Source organism: Jaculus jaculus, chromosome 12 (genome assembly GCF_020740685.1).
Source record: "Jaculus jaculus isolate mJacJac1 chromosome 12, mJacJac1.mat.Y.cur, whole genome shotgun sequence".
NCBI classification, from domain to species: domain Eukaryota; kingdom Metazoa; phylum Chordata; class Mammalia; order Rodentia; family Dipodidae; genus Jaculus; species Jaculus jaculus.
The window spans coordinates 101,500,645-101,516,399 of NC_059113.1; the positions used below are offsets into that span (position 1 = coordinate 101,500,645).

The following is a 15,755-nucleotide window of genomic DNA, read 5'->3' on the forward strand; positions in this document are numbered from 1 at the left end:
GATGTATAAATGAAATAAACCCATTACACTAGGTACTTTTAACCTTTTGAATCTGAATACCATTCAAATGTCTGTCATATAGAAGTTGTATGGACAGAAGTCCATGGAAATAATCCATCTTAGAAATATAAATTTTTACTCAGTTTGTACATGTTATCTGGATATCTGAACTAATTGAGCAAATAGATAATAATAAAGGAAATCAACTTAACTAATTTTCTATGTTAGATGCTTTAAAAGAATTCTAGCATTTTCTCATTTAAGTGATTTTTTTTCAAGTTACTCTTTGGGCTGCTTATCACAACTCAAAAGACGGTAAGATAAACATGAGCTGTTGTTTCAGGAAATGCACTTTACACAGGAAAAATATCACATTATTAACAGGAATTTTCCCAGAATAATGAAATTTAAATGTGAAGCTCAACTGTCCAATAAGATACGAGATATTTAAAATGTTTATTTATTTACTTTTGCACGTGTGTGTGTGTGTGTGTGTGTGTGTGTGTATGGGTCTCTTGCCACTGGAAATGAATGCCTGTCTGGTTTTACATGGATTCCTGGGGACCCGAACACAGTTCAGCAGACTTCACAAGCAAGCGTTTATAACTGCTGAGCCATCTTTTCAGTTTGAATAGACAACTCAATTGTTTTGGAACTGTAGTTGACAACATTATGTGTATACACTCTATCCTTTCAAAAGTATTAGGAATGCTTCCACAATATATTAACTTATCCTGTGCATAAACTAATATGCTGATGCATTATATACACTATAAACAAGCAAAACCAAAATAAAAAAACTAGGAGATAATATAATAAAAATATAAATATAGTTAAATGTTTATTTAATGTACATATAATTAAGAGTTTGTGCTAACCAAGACCACATGTACAACCACTGGATGTACCTCTACCCACTTCATGATTACATTGTCTCTGCTTTCAACCCACCATCTTTTTTTTTTTAAATATTTTTTGTTCATTTTTTATTTATTTATTTGAGAGCAACAGACACAGAGAGAAAGACCGATAGAGGGAGAGAGAGAGAATGGGCGCGCCAGGGCTTCCAGCCACTGCAAACTTACCCCAGACGCGTGCGCCCCCTTGTGCATCTGGCTAACGTGGGACCTGGGGAATTCAGCCTCGAACCGGGGTCCTTAGGCTTCACAGGCAAGCGCTTAACTGCTAAGCCGTCTCTCCAGCCCTCAACCCACCATCTTAGTGCCATGCGTCACTCAGTGGTAAGAAGTGATTTTGAGATGTACGCTAAATGGTATAACGCAACGCACATGTGAACATCACTAGTATTCAGGTGTCAGTAGTCTGCGCACACAGGGAAGAACTATGGGGATTTTTATCAAACTGGAGGTGCAATTCCAGAGTATGCACATCTATTCTCTTCCTCTTCCTTCTGCTTCTCTTTCTCTTCCTCCTCTTCTCCTTCCTCCGGCTCCTCCCTGTCATTCTAACCAGTGCACTCTTTCTAGATGCCCCACAAATATATTTTGCTCCACCAAGACTGGTTTAACAATTTCACATCTTTTACCACAAGATGGTGCTCCAGACAAACGTCTAACAAGGAATAGTACAAGTTTCCTGTAAAGCTAAGTCACAAACCTTGATATGAAATTCCTTCCCAGGGAGACACTGTGGGAAAAACGGCCTGTTATCGTTGATGTCGGTAACGGTGACATAAACCATCGTGGTGGCATTCCGTGGTGGGGAGCCGTGGTCAGTCACTAGGACGGTCATCTGATGGTGTCTCTGATGCTCACGATCCAAGGCCAACCAGCTGATCAGTTCGCCTGGGGAACACAGGGCAGAACATGATGAAGACACTGGGGTGCTCAGGGGCCACCTCTGAACAAGTCCACGGGAAGGAAGGCCAAGGGCAAAGCTCTGAACAGCAGGGTGACAGCCAGGGCCACCCAGCAGCACAGGCCGGTGGGACTGCTGACTGAATGTGCTGCGGGGCGGCCTGGGTTACACAGCAACAAGGCACTGTCTCAAAGCAAAAAAAAAGAAATAAAATCAAATCGTTGAAGTTGCTCCAGAAAACACCACTTCAAACATATCATTTGTTATTTTTCACGTGACATTTATTTACAACCAGAAATGAGTTCATAAGACAAATGATTTTGGAACAGTTAGAATTACTACCTATTCTTCTTTAGGTTGGGTTTGGGTCCCAGATCCCCATCTCATGACCTCTTAGAGGTCACCTCTTAGGACTGTGCTGCGGTTTGAAGGTAAAATGTCCCGGATAGGCTCATGTGTTTAAATACTTAATCCCCAGCTCATGCCGCTGTTCAGGAAACTTGTGGATCAGCAAGGAGGTGGAGCCTTGCTGGAAGAACTGCTGTGTCATGGCGGGTATGCCTCGAATTTTATAGCCCAAGTAAATAGCAACGATCCACAGTCTGAGTGTTACAAGTCGTGTCTGGAAACACGCTGTTTGGGTGCAGCCCCACACATTTCCGTCTCGGAGGCTCCTGCTTAGAATCCCGAGTGCCTGTCCCCTTTTGGAGGTCACATACCCCCTCATGCCTTTTGCTCTCACACTCAGCCCAAAAGCCAGTTTCTTCAACATTTTTGAAGAAATCTTTTTGTGAGAAAGTAAATATGAAGACTCTACACTGCTGCCATTCTCGCTGAGATTCTGTTTCCCCCTCCCAATCCAAATAAAGTGACACTGTATGAAACAGAAATCTGCAATGAGGATCACAACCCATATTTGGGTATGCTGATGAGTCAGTGAGCTTACATACAGGGTTTACTACAGCTATTCTCTACATAAACTGCATTTAAATAGTGTGTGCTGTCACCGTGACTTCAAGAAAACTCATATACACAACCACATTTTTAAAGTTCAAATCTGTAATTCTGAAAAGCCCAAAGACATGATGAGCTAACTGACTTTTATTTCATAAAACATTGCTGACTTTATGTAGCAGCTGTTCTGAGGATGAGGGTGGAAGGAACTGGGGGGGCCTGGCCTGGAGCTGGCCTGGACAATGAGTGGAGGTCATGATCAAAGCTAGAGCACCCCTGACCCCTGACTCTGAATACTGCTCCACACACAGGGGTGAAAGGTGGGTGGCCTGCCAAGTTCTGAATGATGTCCTTATACATTCATACAATATAAAGTTAAAAAGACAGTAATGGTTTACATTTAACTTTCAAATTGGCTTCAAAGATAAACTACATCCCTGTAATTATTCCCCATGCCCTCTGATTCCCTTACCAAAATGAACTGGACACATATGTTCTTAGAGTGATGTTGAAATCTTAACTGATAAATTACTTCCTACTGCTTCTTGATGACATTTATGCTTCATAAAATACTTCTTGAGTCTTTGTTTTAAAAAGTAGTCTATCGATGAAAAAAGAACAATTGAAGACAAACATTTTTCTGCAATAAGGGACGAGCAGCAGGGTTCCACATTCATTAGATTTGCTAGATTACCAGAAAAGAGCCCCAGTAGGAAAGTTTCAGGAATAAAGTTGGATTGGGAAAAGGACAGTCTATCCAAGACATGTGTGTGTGTGCGTGGGGGGGTGTCTTTTCGAGACAGTTGCCAACAACTAACCTTTAGAATGGAGGTATTCAATCCCAACCTGATCACATCTCTAATGTAATATCAGGATAGTCACATACACTTAGCGATATGGATGCACTCTGAGCCTGCGTCACTGACCAACGTGATAGCTGTGCAGACTTCATGGCAGCCTACTGTACACGTAGGCTTTACTATATATCCCGTCAGCGGGCCTACATCCTCTTGTTCTTGGGCTACAAACCTGTATGGCTGGCCATTATACTGCACACAATAGGCAATTCTACATAGGGAAAATATCGCTATACCTAACTATACTGAGACAAGGAACATCTACATTTAAACTCCGGGCAATGGGAATTTTTAGCCTCATTCCAATTCGATGGGAGCCCCGTCTGCCTCGCAGGCAATGGGATGTTGGCTGAGATCTTGTGAGGCATGGGACTGCGTAACAAGGTGTGATGGGGTGGAGGGGACAGAGAAACATGAATCTTTATAGATCAATTTCTTTTCAATTTCAACTCCATTTTAAAAACCACAAGTTTTCACTAAATTTTACTTACTAAAATTAGGCTTACTAAAATTTGTGATTTTTGCAGGGCATGGTGGCACACACCTTTAATCCCAACACTCAGGAGGCAGAGGTAGGAGGATCACCATGAGTTCCAGGCCACACTGAGACTACATCATAAATTCCAGGTTAGCCTGGGCTACAGTTAAACCCTTCCTCAAAAAACAAAACAACAACAACAACAACAAAAAAAAAAAACCAACTTGTAATTTTTAACTGCATGTATTAAAGCTAGGCTATCTAATGCTTTATTTATTCTTATTTTTGAATCTAATTTTAAAGGCATAGGTAGAAGCCGCAAAGAGCTACCTGTGTTAGGGTTCATCTTGAAGAATTTTCCATCAGACAAAAGGAAATAGGATAAAAGTCCATTCTTCCCAGAGTCTGCATCAACAGCTGTGATTCTGCCTATTACCCCTAGGGGAACAGGACTCTCTTCCACTTTCAAAAACAACCTGTCATGCAAGAACATGGGGGAATTGTCATTCTCGTCCAGGACACGCACAATTACGGATGTGCTCACATTTTGTGATCTTGTGTCCCCCAGGATCCGGGCAAACACTCTGAACCTGTACATGTATGTAGACTCAGAGTCGAGTTGCCTCCGCAGATAAATGCACCCCGTGTGAGGGTGCATTCTGAACACTGCAGAGTCAGCACTGGCGTCCAGGGAGTAGACCACCTGTGAGACTGGGCACCATGGACCCGGTGGGTAGGCCTGGATTTGCAGTATTTGAGTCATCAGTGGGAGATTCTCACTCACTTCCACTTGATAGACCAGATTTTCAAAAGCCAAGGCTGGCCTTTGCTCTTGGCTTTCAATAACGATGGTCAACATCATCAGAGAGGCCTGAGGAGGAGAGCCGTGGTCCTCTGCCATGATGGTCAGCGTGAGTTCCTGAGGTACATCACCCCCCAGGCTCCCACTGAGGTACAGCAGACCTTGTGCACGGTCCATGCTGAAGATGCTTGGCTTCGGGCTTGCAACAGAGTAGTGGATGAGTCCATTCAGGCCACTGTCCTTGTCTTCTGCACGGGCCAGGTACAAGGCTGTGCCAGGAGGTGTGGTCTTGGGTATTCTGATCTCATCAGAGGCAGTGTGAAACTCCGGGTGATGGTCATTGATGTCAATGACCGTTATATTGACTTCAGTGCTGCTGCAGATGGGGGAGTTGCCCAGCTGTGCCTGGATGGTGAGGACCACCACGGGCTGGGCTTCATGATCCAGAGGCTCCTGGGTGCGAATTGTGCCCAGCCAAGGGTGAATGGAGAACTTGCCGTCCAGATTGCCAGAGGAAATGTGGTAAGAGATTGGTTCTGAGGAATCTGAAAAGAGAGTGTAATCACTGCATGCAAACTAAGGCAATGAGCTTGTGGGGAACGCAGAGATACCTAACACGCCATCTACAGAGAATATTGTGCAATGTGTTCCCTTTCCTGTCCCCAAAGGTTACTGAAAAGTGAACACATGGTTTAGGAGTGTGTGTGTGTGTGTGTGTGTGTGTGTCACACACACCAGTGTACACATATGGGCCCGACATGCAGGCTCATACAAAGAAAATTGTCGGTATATGAAAGGCAGCTATATGTTTCACTCCCTTTTTTTCACCTTTTTTTTTTGTGTTAGGTAAAAGGGAAAGTATTCATAAAATAATTTGGCATCCTCTACTTATTTATTTGAGGAAGCCCATTTAGGTTCACATTTTTCTTTGATATCTAGTATGAAGAACCCCCTCAGAAGCTGAGGGAGGGAGAGAAGAGAGATAGAAGGGCTGGTAGTTTGAATCAGAGGCTCCCCTTAACCTCACATGTTCTGAATGCCCGGGAGTTCTCCAGCTTATAGCAATTTGAGAGGTGGAGCCAGGCAGGAGGAGGTGTGCTGCTAAGAGTGGTGTGTGTGGCGTCCCGGCCGACGCCCTCTTTCTAGAGCTCAGCTCGCTCTCCTGCGGCTATTCTCCACCTGCCATGGCAGAGGTGGTCCAGCCTCTGCTCTGCCATGTTTGCTTTGCCATCATGAAACTTTTACTTTAGACTGTAGGCTGAAACAAATCCTTTCCTACTGTCAGCTGCTTTTGGTCAGGTGTTTTGTCCCAGTGTAACTGCACAGAAGGGAAAAGGACAAACCCCCGGAGAGAGGATTCCCTCACAGAGCTTGTTCTGAAGGGACACGTGTAGTGACACTTTCTCAAGTACTATTTGGACTAGCAGGTGATGTTAGAGTAACCCCAATTGTTAGCATAAAAAGGAAATATTTAAATAAAATTGAAGTTAAAACACTGAAACTTGCTATGTAGTAAGATAGAGTGTTAATGTACTTTATCTGGAAAGCTATATAAAGTAAACTGGGGGGTAAATTATATAATAAACAGTAAGGTCTATTTTTTATTAAAAATGGTCAAGTATGTGTGTTTTAGTGAGTTGATTGCAGGATAATCATTCTGCACTATTTAAGAATTCTTTCAAATATACATACTACTTTTGTTAGGAAAAAAAATATATATATATAAGGTGGTGTGGTAGTTTGAATAAATGGCCTCTATATTCAGTGTTTTATCTGTTTGTACTTTGCATCTGTAGCCACATGGCTAGAGGAGGTGTCATTTGGTGGATCTTAAGGTGTGGTGGTGGGTTTAAAATTCCAATCTAAAGATATGCAAAGTCCCTAGTTCCACCTGGTGTTCCTGAGGTGTGCTGTGCTGTGTGGCTTTTGGCTTTTAGGCTTGTGCTTCTCTCTCTGTGTTTGGTCCCATGAAAGCAGGCTAGCTTCTTCTGCCATTAGGGAACCTCCCCTGGATCTATAAACTTCAATAAATCCCTTCCTCCCTAACTGTGCCTGGTCTAGCAGTTCATGTCAGTGAACCTGAAGGTGTCTGCTACAGGTGGGTAGAGACAGTGTTGAAAAAAACATCAACAAGCCATGGACTGGACAGTTTCCACCTTGTATACAGGGAAGGAAAGGCTTATTTAAGATTGTGTAGCCCACTAAATTATGAAAGTTTCCAATAATGAATGGTAGGTGGCACAGCATAATTAGGTACTTACTCAAGGACTCCCTTGCTTTCACTGTTCCAACAAGACTGTCTTGGGGCACATCTTCATACACTGAGAACGTGTACTTCGGTCTTTCAAATTCAGCCGGAGCTAGTGTGCTCTGCAGGACGTGCACAGTGACATCTGCGTTGACGGCAGCTGTGAGCCCACCACCATCACGAGCAAGGACCATCAGGAGAATTGTGGTGGGTTCCAGATGACTGAGGGCTGATGCTAAGTAAATAATTCCTACATTGGAAAAGGGAAATTCAGTAAGTACCTAATATGCAAATCAATACTGAGAATGGCACCTGGTTTGTTGAAGACTATTGTGTGGTGTTTAAATTTCTATCAATTTGACTGAGTCTGGGTTGACCCAATATTGCGATTACTCATTATTCTGGATATATCTCTGCTAGTGTCTTTAAATGAGATGAACATTTAAAAGCCACAAATGGAATACAATAGCATGTTCTCTGTAATGTGGATGGCTCTTATCCAATCAACTGAAAGCCTGGATGGGACATGAGATTTGACCCTCTCAAGAGTAAGAGACAATTCCTCATGTCTGGATATCTTTAAATTGGGACATTGCCTTTATTCTGCTACCTTCAGACTAACTGCTACACTTCCTCTTCCTGGTTTTAAGCCTTACTATTAATATTATTATTTGTGTGTGTGCAAGCCCAATGATTTTAGAGGACATTTAATTAAATTGAGTGATCCTATGAGTCAGAAGAGGGAGACATGCAATAACAGCAGGAAGCTGTGACATTCTCTAAGTCTGTGGAAAAGGCGGTATTACTCATGTGAAAGGGAAGAGGAGGCAGAGCCACCGTGGACTTGGAGCTATGAGACGACACCTCAAAGAAGGCACCTTCAGCTACAAAGAATCTCCTTGTAGCTAACATCTCAGAAGGTGGTGTGCAGCTAGATTCAGACATGCAGAGAGTACAGGGCACTGTACTGAAGATGTGCTGAATGCTGTGGTGTGGCTGCTGTAACTTGAAACATGGTGACAATACTGCTTCCCATGAGGCCCCCAAGGACAAGGAGAATATCTATTCCTCACCAACCAGGGCCTGGGACTGTCCCAGACCCAGAGAAGGGACACCACAAACAATTATTGAATGAGTCAACAAAAGTGCAAGATTCTGCTTGAGATTAGTGAAAGGAATTGCAAAGAGAAGAAAGAGAAGATGTCTTTGTCAATCTGGGATGCTACAAAAAAAAAAATAATAACACATCCCAGGTAGACTGAACAAAGAAATTTATTGTCCACAGTTCTGAAGGCAGCTGCAGATCCCATGTCTATGAAGGGCTCCCTTCTGGTTTGCAGTTGGCTGTCTTTCCATTGATTGGGAATACGTGGCATGACGCGTGATGAAGTTTTGAGGACTCTAATCCCGGCATGGGACCTCCATCTTCAAAACATCTGTTAGACATAATTAAAGCCCCCAAATCCCGCCTCCCAATGCTATGCTACTGGGAACTACTACAGTCTCAGATTTTGGAAGGGTACAAACATGCAGCCCTTGACATAAGAGCAACACAGGAGTAGTACTTTAAGTCAAATATTAAATTTATTTTTATACGCCTAAGAAGTAAGACTTTATAGTACTAGTTCAATGATAGGTAATAGAACAGGACATACAGCCCCTAAAAATGTTAGTCCAGCTGGGCGTGGTGGTGCATGCCTTTAATCCCAGCACTGGGAGGCAGAGGCAGGAGGATTGCCATGAGTTCGAGGTCACCCTGAGACTCCATAGTGAATTCCAGGGCAGCCTGAGCTAGAGTGAAACCCTACCTTGAAAAAACAAAACAAAACAAAATGCTGGTCCACTTAGGGTTCAGTCCTGAAGACTCTGGTGTTAATGAAGGGTTTCTTTTGGCTTTCATTGCACTTAAAATCAGCAAATTAGGTAAAACACCCCACAACTTTTTAGCATTAATCAATCTAATATTAGTGTCAAATGTGATAATCAACCTAGTCAGTTATTTTGATGACATTACCCTTGAAGAGTACCTCATTTCCAGCTTAATAAAGAAAGTTACCATACAGATTCGTATCTAGCCCTTCATTTAAGCCACTGTCCAAGGGTCCCTGAAAAGTCATTTGCTCATTGAGCTACGTCTTGAGACCATGCAAATCTGTCACTAGCCAATGAGAGGCACTCTGGTGTTGAAACAACTATAAGAAAACAGCTCATAGCTCCAAGGCAAGCATCAGAACCATAAATAAATAAAATTCCCCCTCATACTGGATCCTAATCACGTACAGTTTAACCCTGTTCCTTTTACTTTATGTCAAATACTTAACTGCAACAAACAGCAAATATAGTGCCACAAAACTAGACAATTAAAAATACCTTGATTGTCAGTGAAAATTTTTGACTTGTGATTGGACATATGCAAGTCTTGTGAACCTGCTCAGGATGGCATAAGCGATACTTCTGTGACAGTTAAAACACCACTTTAATCAACGGGGTGCACTTCAATCACACAATCATTCTCTGAGGTTTAAAATGCCAATCTTTCCCCTGCATTCAGCGCCCCACAGACAACCGAATGAAGCTTGTGATGATTTTTATCCCTACCTTGCTTGTGACTCGCAGCCTTCAAATGCTATGGAGGTTATATTTCTATATGCTAATTTTATGTTCTCAGTACTAGGTGAATGGTTTTGATTAAATGTTAGCATAACCAGACTGCATAAACGTGGCAGCTCAGTCATTTCCCATGTGGGGAGTTTATTCCTAGAAGCAAGTCAACAAACACATCCATTCCTTAGAGTTTACAGACTCATAAAAAGCCATGGAGGTGGATGCTCAAAATCAGATCTAGCTGGGTTCAAACCCTGACTTTGTCCATTCCTAGTTGACCTTGAGCAATTCCGTAAGGTTGGGTCTGTTAATCGACTGTAAATAGCCCGCAGAATGAGATCAGTGTCGTTGCTGATCCAGGGTTGCTGTGAGGATCAATTAAATAGCAATGCGAATAACCGCTTAGCACATTGCCTTCCATGTGCATAGTACAATACAAGTTCCCTTTCCTCCTTCCTGAGGTTTGCAAGGCACTTTGGGGGGTAATTCCATGCAGTAGGAAAGACTTGATCATAAGTAACTTAAACATCTTCTGAGGGAAGGGAAAGCTGGGAGACTTGAGTCACATCAATATTCTGTAGGCTGTGAGAAGAAAAGCAAACATGAGACAGTCACTGGGAAGGCGAAGCAGCTATACTTACTACGCTGTGAACGAGGCTGGGATGGCATGATTTGTATGAACGCGCCGCAGCTCCCTAATGAATTAGTTTCATTTAAATCAGTCTTAGATGGATTCGTATTTTCCACTCATCCTATTTCTGTGCATAGACCTACTATTGCTTTTATTGGGATTTATACGTATCCTCTGAAGTTAATGTTTCACAATCACTTAATAGCCTGTCTAACTTTATAAACCTAGATGCTGACATATATGAACAATATAACTGTGTTTTGGGGAGCCCCAAATACCCTACTGAGAGTCAGGTAGTTCTTTTAGGCAGTTAGGGTGACTGGGACCCTGAAAAGACAAAAAGTCTACACTTTCTAGAGATCAAAGGATGACCTGACCTCTTATCTCTTGCCTACTTCCCTACAGCTGTTTTTCCACAAACAACATGGGCCCCTCCAGGGAGGGGGATCTGTCCTAGGATTTAAGTCTAATCCTAACACTCTATTGAGTCAAGCTTGGACCCCAGAACTTGGCTAGCCTCTTCTTGAGAAAGTGCCTAGCCCAGACCAATCACCCCTCACTCTGGTTCACCTGAGCGGGAAGGTAGGGCCCATCACCATAAGTTTATAGATATGTTTGCGAGGAAAGAACAATGTCTCTGTCCTTCCTGACCATCCCTGAACTTCCAGCTGCTGGCAAGTTTCCTCCTAGGACACTCCTGGGAGGCCCCCGACCCCGTCCTCTCCACGTGGGCTCTTTATCCCCTCCAGCCCCGCACAAGGCAGGAGCTCTTTGAACCTTCTTTTCTCTCCTCTCTATGGTTGTTTTCTTCAGGCCCTCCATGTGGGCTCTGTCTTTCCTTGGTTCTGTTCTTCCCAAATAAACGTGATTATTCCATGATTATCCTTCTCAGTCTTATTTTATTCAATTCTTTGATTAAAATTAGACATGAGGGCTAGAGAGATGGCTTAGCAGTTAAGGCACTCTCCTGCAAAACCAAAGGATCCCTGTTCAACTCCCCAGGACCCACATAAAGTAGAGGGGTTCCTTATAACGACAGCATTAACTGCACCACTTGGGGATTTGGCCTGTGATCTTTCTGACTTCCTGCAAGATAAGGTAATTAACGTAGTTTCTGCTTAGTGACATAGGATGCCAACGTGAGTGCCTCTGGGGTTCCGTTGGCCGGCAGACCAATGGATTGTCTACAGATTTTACTTCAGAAAATTCATCATTATTTATAGACTAGATTACTATAGTCTTGTATGTTCAATAACATATAATTTGGTCTTCTTTATAGAAACATTTTGACAATGGAAATAAATTATTTTTTAAAGTATGGCTAAATGTGCAGAATAAAATCATGTTTCCATGATTAGTCTTTTAGGTCTATTTTGGGTTTAGTGGCTAAGGGAAATTATAGCTTTTATCAAGAAACTCATGCATTTTGTTTTATTTTATTTTTTTGCATGTGGCAGTTGTAACCAAATGCTGACTCACATGATACATATTTCAATGGGATATTATAATTACTTTCCAGAAAATAAACAAAAAGATAACTGATGAATACTCCTTGAATAGTAAACCAGAATCTTGACTTATTTTGGAATTTAAAAAAAATAAAAATAAGAAGATGGAGAGATAATTCCAGTAAAAATCTATGGAAGATGATGACCAATCAAAACTCTTCACTTTTTAAAGTCTTGGCTTTGCTTCAGAAATTAGACTCTACCCATTTGAAGTTTTCCAGTTTGATGTGGTGAGCTGATGCCTGTCTGTCCTAGACATCTCACATTACACAAGTCACCAATGTCCTCTGAACATTTGAGTCTTCACTGGGAACACAGGGCACTAATGGCTTCTACCTGGAAGAATTCTGAGGAACTTGGTGAAGAAACAGCCATGGCATTTTCCATGTGGCAAGTTTTCAGAAACTTTTTAATGAAACTCATATTCCATATCATTGTATACTGAATTCTTTTGATTTTAATTATTCTAACATAAAATAGTTCATCGCATTCTATAACTTTAGTTTACATATTTACCATCAGAAACACTTTAAAATTTATAAGAAAACATTTCTCTGCAAAGAAATGACCTGCAGAATTCAAAGCAGGGCCATTCATTCTTATTTCAACATCATAACAATACCAGCGCTTCAAAAGTGTAAAGTATAAGAAATTAACTGAGAATTCAGACCTCAGGGGGTAGGTTAATGGGTCAAAGGGATGGGCAGAAGGTTAAGAAGAGCCATATCTTCTAGCCAATATGACAGGTTCCAAAGGCTGGAGAGACGGCTCAATAGTTAAAGCACTTGCATGCATGCCAAATGACCCTGGTTCAATTCCCCAGTAGCCACATAATGCCAAATGCACCAAGTAGCACATGCATCTGGAGTTCATTTACAGTAGTTAGAGTTCCGAATGTGCCCATTTTCTCTCTTTTTCTCTCCCTCTCTCTCTCTCTCCCTCTCTCTCTCTCTCTTCTTGCAAGTAAATGAAGTATTATTCAAAAAAAAGATGACAGGTCCCACTGTAGACTGGCTGACATGAAAGGCACCCCTGAGGAAAGCAGTTGTGAACTTGGGTGTTTGAGAGAAGCATATTTTCCTTTCAGCACGGCCCAAATGAAGCAAAGGGAACTGGGAAAAATAGACAATAGAAGAAAAGAAAAGTAGAAGGAAGCCTTCTAAGAGCTCCAATAAAGTGTGTCTCCAAAGAGTGTTTTGGTCAGAAAAGAAGCTATTACACTAGTTCCCAAATGCATGAAGGACGTAGTGTGGATGGGGCTGGGGGCTAGGAGGGGTGTAGCTGAGGAATGATATTCACCACCCATTGGTGTTATAATACAGTTGGTAAGTTACCAAAAATATAAGGCTGCTATGATAATACAAATTCTAAAAGCTGTCATGCGGCATCTATCACCATCCTCAAAACAGACAACTGCAGATGACTGAGGTTGGAAAGGTTCAAAATGCCTTCATAAGCAGAGTCTCCCAAACTGATACTGTTTATTTAACAAATTTGATTATTGAAATGTTTAACCTTAAATGAAAGCGTGGGATGCCATAAGACATTTGCTATTTCTACTAGCTATGTATGTTCAAAACAAATTAATCACAGTTATAACTAGCCATTTCCAACCTACTGCAATATAGAGTGACCTAACTGCCAACATATATTGTGAAGCCATATGTTTGTGCAGAAATGAAAGGGCTATTACTGTCAACCATTACATTAAATGTTTGCATTTGTAATACTTTTATAAAGGTTTTCAAGTCCTATCTAGAGTCATCGCAGGCCCTAAGTTATCTCAACCAACCAGACTAAATAAAGAGTCTTTTCTAAGTCAATAAAGCAAACATCATAAGCAACAGCCTCTGTCATCCTCACTCAGCTAACTGTGACCTTCTGGGTGAGATGGGTTACCATCCCTCCAACTGTGGAGGAGTCGGGCTGGGAATCTTTCAGAGCCAGGCATCTAGAGGCAGCCTTTCATGCATCCTGTCTCTTTGCAAGTGCTCCCAATGTCTCCTCATTCAAGGCTTTCCCCTGGGCCTCAATCATGATGGCCATAAGGTAATATTGGTGAAATTAACTATCACATATGTGATAACCACAGACCAATGCTGAGAACAACTGGAAGGAACATTAGTGGTGGACTTCAGTTTCTTCACTTAGTACTTTGATGCCTTTCCTGAAAGTGATCGCTCTGTGGAATTAAAACACAAAACAAAACAAGACAAAACATGTCCTCTGAAGTGCTTAAGTAAATTAACCATAAAGAAGAATAAAAATTAAGCGATGTCAGGAACACAGAGATTAAGCAGGAGCCCCAACTGAGCTCTGTGCTTTGGGGCATTTGCCAAATCCTAGCGTCTGGGAGTGAGCTTTCCTATTAGTGACTTGGTGCTGCTCAGAAGGCGAGAGACCAGACCACCGATTTTTATAGGCAAAGAAAGGCTAAGGACTGAAAGTCCCTCAAGAATTTGTGTAATAAAATTAGGCCCACAAAGTTTCAGTTTAAGGCTGAGCTAGCATAAACCATTTCATCCCCAGGAGAATTCTAAGAATATTGTCTGACTTGAAATTTGGTGCTAAATACAGGCAATAAAAATTCCTTTTGAGGCTTCTTAAACATAAAACAGCTCTTGCATTAATTTGCAGTCTGAATTCGCAATACAGGATAATGTGAAACATTTCAAGCTAAGAATGGTTTTTATTTTTTCTAATGGTATAGACTTTACATAGGAAATGATCACACGCACACACACAAATACACATACACACATATATACCCATACATACACATACGCACAAAACAAATACATACACACCCAAACACATACACACATAACACACATGCATACAAACACACAGACACAGTGTAGACATATTTCTTTAGGACACCTGAGCAAAATAAACACAAATACTTTCCAGAAAAACTAGTCTTCATCTTCAGAGTTAAAGAGTTCTCTTAAAAAAATATCCAAGACAACAGTTTAAAAGGGGTGGAGGAGCTGAAGAGATGGCTCAGCAGTTAAGGTGCTTGCCTGCAAAGCCTAAGTACCAGGGCTTGATTCCCCAGTGCCCACATAAAGCCAGATGCACAAAGTAGCATGTTACTAGAGTTCATTTGCAGTGGCTAGTGGCCCTAGCATGCTCATTCTCTCTCTCTCTCTCTCTCTCTTTCTCTCTCTTCCTATTTCTCATAAATAAATAAATATAGTAAAAGAGAAGTACTAGGGCTTACCAGGTATGGTGGAGCACGCCTTTAATCCAAGCACTCAGGAGGCAGAGGTAGGGGGATCACTGTGAGTTTGAGGCCACCCTCAGACTCCATAGTGAACTCCAGGTGAGCCTGGGCTAGAGAGAAGCCCTACCTTGACAAAGAAGAAGAAGAAGGAGAAAAACTAGCAGTGTAGTAACAGCCTGGAGAGATGGCGTAACAGTCAAGGCACCTGCCTGTGAATGGACCCACATTTGATTCCCCAGATCCCATGTAATCCCATGATGCACAAGGTGACACATGCACAAGATCACGCATGTGCGCAAGGTGGTGCACACTTCTGGAGTTCCATTGCAGTGCCTGAAGACCTTAGCATGCCAATTCTCTCTCTCTCTCTCTCTCTCTCTCTCTCTCTCTCTCTCTCTCTCTCTCTCTCTCACACACACACACACACACACATACACATACACATACACAATTAAAAAGTAAAAGAAAAAGAAGTACTACATTAGAAGAAATGAGACTGAAAATTGCTCTTATATTTAAACTAGAAAAGACTTTGTAAAATAAGGCACAATACTCTAGTTAAAATATAAATTTAGGGCTGGCGAGATGGCTCAGTGGTTAAACATGCTTTCTTGCAAAGCCTGATATCC

The 15,755-nt window shown here is 41.9% G+C and overlaps 1 protein-coding gene across 1 annotated transcript in view; it reads right to left on the reverse strand.

Moving 5' to 3' along the window:
- Dchs2 (dachsous cadherin-related 2) overlaps positions 1–15,755 on the reverse strand; it is a 217,946-nt gene that overhangs the window by 75,230 nt on the left and 126,961 nt on the right. The window contains exons 5-7 of the mRNA XM_045130640.1: positions 7,171–7,407; positions 4,438–5,454; positions 1,618–1,805 (exon numbers count right to left, since the gene is read on the reverse strand). Of these exons, the coding sequence (XP_044986575.1) occupies positions 1,618–1,805; positions 4,438–5,454; positions 7,171–7,407 (1,442 nt within the window). The remainder of the gene's footprint in view (positions 1–1,617; positions 1,806–4,437; positions 5,455–7,170; positions 7,408–15,755) is intronic.